Source organism: Cetorhinus maximus, chromosome 18 (assembly GCF_964194155.1).
Source record: "Cetorhinus maximus chromosome 18, sCetMax3.hap1.1, whole genome shotgun sequence".
Classification (NCBI taxonomy): domain Eukaryota; kingdom Metazoa; phylum Chordata; class Chondrichthyes; order Lamniformes; family Cetorhinidae; genus Cetorhinus; species Cetorhinus maximus.
This window is the reverse complement of record NC_135896.1, coordinates 35,634,743-35,646,841: the sequence shown is the minus strand read 5'-3', so window position 1 is coordinate 35,646,841 and position 12,099 is coordinate 35,634,743. Positions and strand designations below refer to the sequence as shown.

Genomic DNA, 12,099 nt, shown 5'->3' with positions numbered 1-12,099 from the left:
GAGTCAAAAGCTTTCGGGTTCAAAGTCCACACCCGAACCTGAACACAATCTAGACTGACTCTAAATGCAGTATTGAGGAAGTGCTGCATTGTCAGAGGTTCTGTCTATCAGATGAGACATTAAACTGAGGTGACTGTGAAACTCTTTGGGCAACCATGAGGATTATGAAGTGTGCTGTACAAATAGAAAATCTTTCTTTCTTCTAACTTGCAAGCCAACCATTCCTGGCACCTATGCCCCATTAAGTTCTATGATTGTATCTGTGGTAAGTGCACTCCAGAAGTTTTGTTTATTTTGGGTGGACGGCAAAAGAGACCACCTAACAGAGGGAAATGTCACATTTAACTGTGGTATTGTTTGCTAATATGTTTAACATTGTAATTTTACAGGAAGACTATTTATTATATGGTTTTATAGATTGGATAATTCTCTGCAAATTAAGAGATTTTATGGAACATCTCCCAAACCCACGTCTACTACCATCTAGAAGGACAGAGGCAGCAGGCACATGGGAACACCACCTGGAAGTTCCCCTCCCAGCCACTCACCATCCTGACTTGGAACTATATTGCCATTCCTTCACTGTCACTGGGTCAAAATCCTGATACTCCCTAACAGCGTTGTGGGTGTACCTACACCACATGGATGGCAGCAGTTCAAGAAGGCAGCTCACCGCCACCTTCTCGAGGGCAATTAGGGATGGGCAATCAATGCTGGCCCAGCCAGCGAAGCCCACATCCCATGAATGAATTTTTTTTTAAAAAACTACAAAATATGAACTGATCAATCCATAGCACACAAAGTCCAGTGCTTACATCATTAAAGTCAGAGATGGTTCTCCAATAAATGATATTGTAATATTTGTAAATTGATTTTGAAAAATGTTTTTTAAATATTGTGAATTTTGTCCCCAGCCTGGCTTTATCCTAGTGTCTCCATAAAGCCCTCGAAGGGCCCGAATTTTTAAAATCCAAACCTAAATGTATCTATCTTTTGTATTGTCATTAAAAATATTTTAATTTTTTTTTCAGGCTGTGGTGTTTGCTCCTATTGACCTAATCAAAATAAGACAACAGAATCAGACACATCCTCATCAGTCTTACCAAGGTCCTCTATCTCGTGACCTTTTATCAAAGCCCAAATACAGAGGCTCAATCCACTGCCTAATAACAGTAATAAAAGAGGAAGGAGTTTTGGGATTGTACAGAGGTATTACTGCACTGTGGTTAAGAGACATCCCATGCTTTGGATTATATTTTTTGGTATACTCTATTTTCACTGAATGGCTAACTCCACAAGGACAACATAAGCCAGGTATTTACAAATTTGGAACCATTTCAAGGTCAGTTCAACAGATAATTTTACTAAATGGCTTAGCTCTAATTTTATGATTGTGTCCCCTTGTTCTGGATTTCCCCACCAAAAGGAGTAATTTTTCTGTTTCTATCCTATTGTGTTTTTTTTTATTATCTAACCGCTGTGTGTCATGCCTATGTTATTTTTAAATTAATTCGTGGGATTATAGATGTTGGCAAGCCCAGTATTTATTGTTCATCCCAATATTACACCATTTGCAGGTAAATGGTGACAGATACAATGAGGGGAACTTTAGTCCCCAAAAAGCAATGGGTTGGGTTGGTGGGAAATAATTTAACCCCTGCCTCTTACAATTTTAACAGAAGCGGCATGGGCAAGCAACCCACTGGCAGGAGGCAGGACACTAATTTAAATATTTTAATGAGGTTGTGTGGCTCATTTTTTTTTTACTCCATTTCAACTATATTGTGGGCCAGCCGAGTTTGCTGGGGAAATTTGGCAGCTAAAGGGAGGTAATGCCTGCTACGTGGTACAGATAAATGCTTTTTCAGCACTGCTTGTAGGTTGGGAGGACAGAAATGCTTTCCTCCAGCCCTCTAATCAGACCTGTTGATCTCCCCTACTATTTGATGTCCTCCACAGCCTACAATCTCCTTTCAGCAACTCCATATCCTCTGCCAGTTCCACATGATCCCCTCCCCGATCTGCCTGAGCCCTTCCATGATGTTCTCCTCTCCACCCGCTCCCCCACCACCTCGATCTCTGTCGTCCTCCTCTCCAGTTCCTGGCTGTGGCCTGGTGCCAACAGCCTCTCAGCCTGCCTGCCAGCCAGCTAACATCTCAATCTGGTTGGCTGTGGCAGGAAATTGAGTTGAAAACTGGTAATTGGGTCTGCTGTTTTAATTTCAGAATGACTGGAGGGACACCTATTCTTCTGGGTATACTGATTACAGAGCCGCACCCCACCTTGCTTTGTACCCTCCAGCCTCCTCATTAGTATCGGGCCAATAGGTTCACTATAATATGACAAGGAACCCCATATCTTTACTAATATGCCATTGCTAGTGAAATTGTGAAAATATGCATCCAAATAGGTGCTGTGTTTCAAATACCTGGCCTGTTTAGAGAAAATCGATGTCTAAATTATTGAGCAAAAAAATGTAAAGTTGTTTACTTTGTAGCGTTTTGTTTCAAAAGCTTACGGTTTTCTCCCTTTCACCTTGTATTGCCAATGCTTATTGCTAGCAATTTGAATTTCAAATTGGAAGTATAATAATATTTTGCATGTAAGTTGTGGGATGGCAGTTGGTTACAAATTAACCCTATATTCTCCCAAATTACATACTCATTTTAAAAAGAGGCAATACTGGGATTTATTGGTGTTATCATGGCTCAGTCTTGGCTCATTTGCCTCTTAAGCCAGAAAATTGTGGGTTCAAGTCCCACTCTAGGACTTGAGTCGATAAGGTAGACCAACATGCCAGGGAAGTGATGAAGGAGTTTTGGTGCTATCATTCAGATTAATGTGATGTCCGATATCGCTGATATCAGCTTCTGAATATATGGATAATCTCATCTGATGGGCATGTGAATTGAAACCATCCTTGATAAAATTTTACATCTGTCCAATTGGCTGTTGGTCCTCTCCATACTGCCGAATAAATCCAAAATGAGTATTGCTTCTGATAACTGTTACTACAAGTCTGTTAAGAAATAATCTAAAATTTAGTGGCTGATACTTACCATAAACTTACAAGATATTAATCAACTGATGAAATAAAAACACTTATTCAAAAGTCATATTGCCCTCTTCATCTTGCAATCTCTCATGGCCTTTCTACTCCCAAAGTTTTGATGGCCATCTCCAACTAATTTTTTGTATTTCTCCATCCAAGCGCCCCTTCCCCTTCCCCTTTCCAACTCCACTTCCTTCTTCATTTACCTCAAAAAACACACTTCGCTCAAGTCACTTACAACTGTCCTTTCAAATTTCCAATTGCCTTGTGTTGGCTTTCCATTCCCCACAATGCTTCTGCAGCTCTACTAATCCCTTGGTCCCACTCAAACCTTTACTCTCTTCCCATTCTAGTTTCTCCCCTGGTATGACTCCCAGCTTTGCTCCCTCAAGTCCAAGACTTTGGCCGTCTCGTTATTGGATCTGGCTGGACCACATCGAGCACTATCTGGGCAAACAAAAGCAAAATACTGTGGATGCTGGTAATCTCAATTAAAACAGAAAATGCTGAAAATACTGAACAGGTCTGGTGGCATCTGTGTATTCCATTTCCAACCTTCTTTCCTTTCCAAAATCCTTAGTGTATCACCACCTCCCAAATTAAGCCCATCTTACTCCAACTCCATGTCTGAATCTTTTCAATCAGGTTTTTATCTCACAAAATTGAAATGACGCCATAATCTATGGAATCCAAGGAGGTATCTTTGTTTTTCTCCTCTTCTCAGCTACAGGCTGTCCCTTGGTGAAATCAACTGAAAACATGGGGGTCAGCCTCCACATGGGTACTGAAGATGCCACGATCAACCTTTTCCAGCATCTCTCTTAACTGCTGTATTTGTATCTGTGTTATCAGACCTTTCATCAGGCATGGAGTTTTGCATGAACCACAATTTCTTCCAGTAAAACATTGGGAAGACGGAAGTTATCATCTTTAGTCCTTACCACAGACTCTGTATCTATATGCCTGAATTTATCTCCTCTGATCATGGGGTTGAATTAGACCCATGGCAAAGCTGAACTTCCAACCCCATATACTCTCCATCTTGAGGACTGCCTACTTACACAATCATAACATTGTCCACCTCAGGCCTGCCTTGACCCATCTGCAACTGAAACACTCATCCATGAATTTCTCACCTCCAGGTTGGATTATCCACTGCTCTCCTGGCTGACCTCCCAACCTGCATGTTCTGTAAGCTTCAGCTGACAAAATTCTCCTGCTTGTACCTTGCACCACACCAAGCCATACTCGCCCATCAGTCCTGTCCTTGCTGATCTGCATTGGCTTCTAATTACTTCAATTTAAAACCTTCACCCTTGTATTGAATACCTCCTCGTGACTTCCTCCTGTAACAACTTCCAGCCTTGCTATTCCCCCCAAAAAACTTTCCTTTTGTTCAACTCTGGTCTCTTATGTATTCCCTTTCTCATTGCCCCACATTGGTTACCATACCATAAACTATTCATCTTACTTTAAAACTCTCCTTAAAATCCATCTCTTTGACTAACTCTCATCTCTCTTTTTTAGCTTTACATCTATCTTTGTCCGATTATATTTCTGTGAAATCCTTTGCAATAGCTTTCTATGTTAAAAGCACTATACAAATGTAGGTTGTTGTTGTGGTCTTTCAGAATGTTTGCAAACATATTTGTGTTAAATGAGGTAACAAAAATATGGAGAAATAGTTTTATATGTTGAAGATATTTTGAGTTTAAAAACTTTTTCTTTCTCATCAGATGGGACAGCCACGTTGTTGGCTGGTGGATGTGCTGGCATGACTTACTGGACATTGGCAACTCCAATGGATGTCATGAAATCCCGAATGCAGATGGATGGCATGGGACAGCAGAGATATAGTGGTGTACTGAATTGTATTCGTGAAAGTTTCAGACAGGAGGGAACAAGAGTTTTCTTCAAGGGTTTGAGCTTGAACTGTGTCCGTGCATTTCCTGTTAATGGACTGACATTTGTAATTTATGAAACTGTGCTGGCATTCCTTAGAAAAATAAACTTAAAGGATTAATGAAGTTCAAGAATCCCTGAAAGCAGTATATCTTTATATCTATAAAACTTGCTGGTTTTAAAAATTATTTTAAAATTAATTTTATTTCACAAATAATCTTTGAAATTAATTTTGACGTTTGGAGAAATGGCACCTTGTTATTTTGAATGTTATGTTTATCAGCAGTGATTCCTGCGGCATCCATCCACAAGTACCCGTTACTGTCTTGTCTGCATGTGAAAGTCTGGGCACCAGCCACAACTGTTTCAATATGGCCCTGTGGACTCTGCCAGAGGATTGATTACTACTGTCGTCTCCACATCTCCTCCACCCCCCACAATGTACATTCACTTGCCAATAAAATCCTTGCCGCCCATGAGCTTATTGTGGACTATCACATTGACATGGTCTTGATGGGGACCTGAATGAAAGGTGATGATACTTTTCCTCTTACTACAGCTTCCCTGCCTGGCTACACTTTTCACCACTTGCCCTGCTCAAACTGTGATCTTTAGATCACACCTTGGTCTGTCTCCCTATTCCTCTGGCAACTTCTTTGAGCATCTCATTTGTTTCACCCCACATGCCTCCTATTTAAAATCACCTTGTTTTGTACTGTGCACTCAAATATCATACCAAGTTTCTTTCTTAAATACCTTCTCTGCTTTCCTCCTTCAGCTTTTGCACTGAATGACTTTTCAACCTCTATTTCAACTCCTTTTATTCTTTCTCCTCTGAATTCACTGCCTTCCTTTCCTCCCTAAATCACTCCATCCATCTAAACTCTCTTACCCACATGCTTGGCCACCCCCTTGATCTTGTCATCTTGCATATCCTGACTACTGCTGTATCACTGATGAGGCAATTTCTGATAATTTCCTTGTATTGCTCTCGACCCAAATTTCCCTTCCCCTTCCTAACCCCACTTCTTTCTGTGTCTACCCCTGGAAAAAACTCTCACTTGAATGGCTTACCAATGCGCCTCCAAATTCTTGACAAAACTCAAGCCTTTGAACTACAATTCATCATATTTCTGCAGCTACTGATTTACTAAATCAAACCCTCTCCATCACCTTTTAATATTATAGAACTATTCTCTCTCGCCCCAATCATTCTCCTTTCAGTCCAAGGAACATAAAGTTGAAAGTCCTTTGTGAGCAACTGGTTTAGCCATCCATGGTTAAATCTAACAGGACCACTTGGAGTATTATCAGATTGTGCTGTCCATTGTTAAAAGTGCTCACTATTCCAGGATCATCCCTGGATTCTCCTCAGCATTAACCATCTTCTTAAATCACTGTTGCCTTTGACAATAAGCGTGAGGAGCTATGGACTGATTTTTTTTGTTTTTGTTTCAAAGATAGAAATCATCTGCCCAGCAGCCTCTGCAGCTTCCCTCCTCAACTTTAGCCCTCAACTTGCATCTTGCATTAAATTCTGTCCCATCTCCTGCATTGTTCTCTCTGAGGTCATTTTATCCATGAGACTCACCACCTGCTCCCTCCATCCTATTCTGACCAAATTGTTGACCAGTCAATTTCTCTTCCCTGGGCCTGTGTCGTCTTGTATTATTAATGGTTTCCTCTCCTTAGATACCGTTGCTCCCATTTCAAATCTGCTGTCATACCCCCTTGTCAAAAACTGCCCTCTTTACCCATCTGCAGTCATCTCCAACTTTCTTTGTCCCTCCAAAGTCCTTGAATGAGTTGTCACTTCCCAAATCTGCACTTATCTTTCCCGCAACTCAATGTTTGAATCCTTCTATCAGGTTTCTAGCCTAGCCACAGTACTGAAAGAGCCTTTTTTAAAGTGACAAATGACATTTTCTATGATTGTGACCATGGTAAGCTATCCCCCCACCGCCCCATATCCTTTTCAATCAGTCGCAATCTTTGATGCAGTTGATCACACCATCCACTCTCAATGTCTCCCCTCCATTGTCTGGCTGGGTGGAACTGCCTTTGCTTGTTTCTCTTTTATCTATTGAATTGTAGCTACAGAATCACTTGCAATGGCTTTCCCTCCCACTCCTGCACTGTTACTTTTGAGTTCCCTAAGGATCTATCCTTGCCCCCATCCTGTTTCTTATCTATATGCTACCCCTCAACAATATCATTTGAAAACGCATCAGGTTCCACATGTATGCAGATGACACTTAGCTCTATTTCAGCACCAGTGCTTCCACTGTCTCTGATTTGTCAGCTTGTCCCACATACAATATTGGATGAACAGAGATTTCCTCCAACTCAATATCGGGAAGACTGAAGCCATTGTTTTTAGCACCCCCCCCGCCCCCCCACCACAAATCTTGTTCTCTGAACACCTTTGCCATACCTGGTAACTGCCTTAAGCTGAGTTAGACCTCTTTGCAACATGGAGCAGTGTTTGACCCTGAGAAGGCTTCCAAGTAGATATCCATACCATCACCAAGACTACTTACTTCTGCCTTTGTAACATCGCACCACTCTCTGACCCTGCCTTAGCTCACCTGAAACCCTCATCCATGCTCTTGTTATCTCTTGTTAGACTTGACTATTCCAATGCTCTCTATCCTACCTAAAGTTGTGCTCATCAAAAACTCTGCTGCCTGTACCTTAACTTGCTCCAAATCTTGTTCACTCTTCATCCCTGTGCTTGCTGACCTTCACTGACTCCTGGTCTGACAACACCTCAATTTTAAAATCCTGTTATTTGTTTTCAAATACCTCCATGGCTTTGTCCTTTCCTTTCTCTAGCCTCCACCAGCCCTACAAGCCTTTGAAATCTCTACACTCTTCTAATTCTGGCTGCTTGTGCATCCCCGATTTTATGGAAAGATTAGTGGTGGGACAGAAGGTTGGTCAAATTTTAAAAACCAAATAATGACTAAAAAATGAATAAAGAGGGAGAAAGTAGAGTATGAAAGAAAACTAGCTAGTAATATATAAACATAAATAGGAAAAGAGTAACTAAAGCTAGTGTTTGTCCCCTAGAGAGTGTTTCTGGGGAATTGATAATGGAAAAGAAGGGAATGGTGGAGGTATTTTGTGTCCATCTTCATTATAGAGGACTTAGAAAACTTCCCAAAGATACTTAAATTCCCAAAGATACTTGAAAATCAAGAGGTGAAAGAGAGGGAGGAACTTAAAACAATCACCATCACCGGGTGCTGCGAAAACTATTAGACCTAAAGGTTGACAAGTCCCCAGGATCAAATGGCTTGCATCCTAGAGTCTTAAAAGAACTGCAGAAATAGTCGAAGAATTGGTCAAAACCTTCCAAAATTCCTTAGATTCTGGAAGGGTCCCAGCAGATTGGAAAATAGCAAATGTAACATCTTTATTCAAGAAAGGAGGGAGACAGAAAGCAGGAACCAAAGGCCAGTTAGCCTAACATGTCATAGAGAAATTGCTAGAATCCATTATTAAAGGAGTTTATAGCAAGATATTTAGAAAATCATAATGGGATCAGAATCAGTGGTTTTGTGAAAGAGAAATCATGTTTAACTAATTTATTAGAGTTCTTTGAGGAAGTAACAAACAAAGTTTATAAAGAGAACCTGTAGATGTGGTGTACTTGGATTTCCAAAAGGCTTTTGATAAAGTGCCACATCAAAGGTGACACAGGATAAGAGTACAGTGTAAGGGGTAACATATTAGTATTTATAAAGGATTGGTTAGCTAACAGGAAGTAGAGAGTACGGATAAATGGGTCTTTTTCGGGTTGGCAAGCTGAAACTAATGGAGTGCCATAGGGATCAGTGCTGGGGCCTCAACTATTTATAATCTATATCAATGACTTGGATGAAGGGACCAAATGTATGGTAGCTAAATTTGCCAATGATACCAAGATAGGTATGAAAGTAAGTTAAGAGGAAGTAAATAGTCTATAAAGAGATATAGGTAGCTGAGTGGGCTGAAATTTAGCAGATCGAGTATAATGTGGGGAAATGTGAACTTGTCCACTTTGGCAGGAAAGATAGAAAAGCAGTATACTATTTAAATGAAGACAGATTGTAGAATTTAGTTGTACAAAGGGATCTGGGTGTTCTGGTACATGAATCACCAATAGTATGCAGGTACAGCGAGTGATTAGGAAGGCAAACGGAATGTTTCAAGCCTGCTTCGTCATTTGATAAGATCATGGCTGATCTGGTTATGACCTCACTCCACTTTTCTGTCTCCACCCTTTATTGTTGGCCTTTATTGCAAGGGGGATGAAATATAAAAGCAGGGAAGTTTTACTGCAGCTCTACAGGGGTTTGGTGAGATCACATCTGGAGTACTGTGTATAGTTTTGGCCTCCTCATTTGGAAAGGAATATAATTGTGTTAGAAACAGTAGACTCATTCCTGGGATGAAGGGCTTATCTTATGAAGAAAGATTGAACAGATTGGGCCTATACCTGTTAGGAGTTTAGAAGAATGAGAGGTGATCTTATTGAAATATATAAGATCTTGAGGTGACTTGATAGCTTGGATGCTGGGAGGATGTTTCCTCTTTTTGGGGAGACTAGAACTAGGGGACATAACTTAAGAATATGAGGTCTCCCTTTTAAGACAGATGAAGAGAAATCTTTTTCTCTGTGGGTCGTTAATGTGTGGAATTTTTTTCCCCAGAAAGTAGTGGAGGCTGGATCATTGAATTTATTCAAGGCTGAGTTAGATAGATTTTTGGCAGATAAGGAAGTCAAGGGTTATGTGGGGGTAGGAATGGGGATGGGGATAGAGATGGGGTGGGGGGTGTGTGGCAGGGTTGGAGACAGGAAAGTGGAGTGAGACCATTACCAAATTGCCCTTCGATAAGATCATGGTTGAAGGGCTGAGTGGCCTACTCCAGCTCCTTAGTCCTATGGGTTCCTATATAATCATTCCATCATTGGTGACCATATTTTCAGCTGCCTTGGCCCCATACTCTGGAATTAACTCTTTAAACCTCTGCACCTCTCTCTCCTCTCTTAGGATACTTCTTAAAACCTACCTCTTTTTATCAAGCTTTTGGTCACTTGTCCTCATATCCCTTTCTGTGGCTGTGTTTCATCACTCCTGTTAAGCACCTTGGGTGTTTTAGTATGTTAAATGTGCTATATAAATGTAAGTTGTATATGTTAAGACTTAAAATGTAGCTTTGTGGACTTCAATGAAAATTTTTAATGTTGACGGCTGAATGTGAAATATTTAGTAGTTAATCTTGTGGAGCTTGTAACTTTGTTAATTTCATTGTTTTAAACGGGTTAATGAACTTTGGGACCTACAGCTTTTTCTTTCTACATAACTACAATTTTTATAAAAGGTATTGACGTTGCCAAAGACTTTAAAGACAGCATATTTATATAAATGTTCATTCTAAATGCAGAATGATGGATACCTCACATATGCTATTGTCTAAGTGCAAGGAGCTCATGGACTTTTTTGTCACTAAGATCAACTGGCTTTGCCACATTCCCCCCTCCCTTCCACTAGCCCACTGGGCCAAATCTCCACTAAAGGACCCTGCTACCCTAGCCCTGAACTCATACCTTTCTCTAGTTTCTCTCCTATCTCCCCTTGTGCCCTCTCTAAGCTCAACATGTCCCATGAAACAGCTGACCACCCTACTTCTCTTCCTGGTCTCCATGTTAACAGGTATTGTTAATGCTTTTCTGTCTTCAGGTGTTGTCCCTCTCTTCGTTATAATTCCTCACCTCAAAACCAACTCTTGGCCCCCATTATCCTTGCAAATAAAGCACCTCATCTCCAACCTCCCTTTCCTCTCCAATATCCTTGAATATGTTGTTGCCTCCCAAATCCATGCCCATCTTCAACAGAACTCCATTCTTGAATCTCTCCAAACAGGTCATAAAAGGCATTTTATGTGACTGTGACAAAGATAAACTATGCCTCCTTGTCCTTTTTGACCTGTGTGCAGCCTTTGACATATTGGCCATTAAATCATTCTTCAACAACTCCACTGTCATTCGGCTAGGTAGGATTGCTCTTAACTGGTTATTCTTATCTATCTAACCTTAGCCAGAGTATTACTTGCAATGGCTTCCCACCTATGGTGTCCTCCAAGGCTGTATTTTCAGCCCAAACCTATTTCTCATCTACATGGTGCTCCTTGATGACATTATCTGAAAGTACAGCACTGATTTTCACTTGTACTCTGACAACACCCATCTCTAGCTCACCACCACCTCTCTCAACTCCTCCACTGTTGCTAAATTATCAGACTGCTTATACAACATCCAGTACTGACTGAGCAGAAATTTCCTCCAATTAAATATATATGAAGTGTGAAACCACTATTTTTGGTCCCCACTCTAAATTCCTTTCCCTAGTTACTGACACCATCCCTTTCCCTAGCAACAGTCTAAGACTAAACCAGACTTTTTGCAAACTTGTCATTTTTGACCAAGAGATGATCTTCTGACTACATTTGCACTATCATTAAGACAGCTCAACTGCTGCTGAAATCCTGATTCATGCCTTTGTTAACACTAAACTTAGCTATTCCAACACACTCCTGGCTGACCTCCCACATTCTTCCCTCTGCGAATTTGAGATCATGGAAAATTCTGCAACCCATGTCTTAACTCGTACCATGTACTGTTCACCTATCACCACTGTGCTCCCTGACCTACGTTGTCGAGCAAAGTCTGGATCTTAAAATTCTCCTCCTTGTTTTCAGATTCTTCCATGGCCTTGCCCCTCCCTATCTCTGTAATCTCCTTCAGCCCAAAACCCTCGAAATATCTGCACTCCTCTAATTCTGGCCTTGAGCATCCGCGATTTTAATTGCTCCAACATTAGTGGCCGTGCCTTCAGCTGCCTATGCCTTAAGCTCTGGAATTCACTCCCTCCCTTCCACTTCGCTTTCCTCTTCCTCTTTTAAAACAGTCCTTCAAACCTACCTCTTTAATCAAGCTTTTGGTCATCTGAGTTAATAGTTCCTTAGGTGACTCGGTGTCATATTTTGTTTTGTAAGGCTCCTGGGGTGCACCTTGGGAAGTTTTGTTACATTAAAGGCCCTAGATAAATTTACATTGTTCTTCAGTGGTCTGAAACTACAAAAAGACTTACAGAGC

At 40.9% G+C, this 12,099-nt stretch overlaps 1 protein-coding gene across 5 annotated transcripts in view; it reads left to right on the top strand.

The window, feature by feature from the left end:
* The window catches only part of slc25a47b (solute carrier family 25 member 47b), a 32,220-nt gene extending 27,140 nt beyond the window's left edge, over positions 1–5,080 (top strand). For 4 of the 5 annotated variants that reach the window (XM_078562386.1, XM_078562385.1, XM_078562382.1 and 1 more), the window contains 2 exons: positions 1,032–1,314; positions 4,790–5,080. In XM_078562386.1, coding sequence (XP_078418512.1) covers positions 1,032–1,314; positions 4,790–5,076 — 570 coding nt within the window. In that variant the 3' untranslated portion in view covers positions 5,077–5,080. Of the gene's footprint in view, positions 1–1,031; positions 1,343–4,789 lie in introns of all 5 variants that reach the window. The other variant, XM_078562384.1, reaches the window with a different exon arrangement.
* The last annotated feature ends 7,019 nt before the right edge of the window (positions 5,081–12,099 follow it).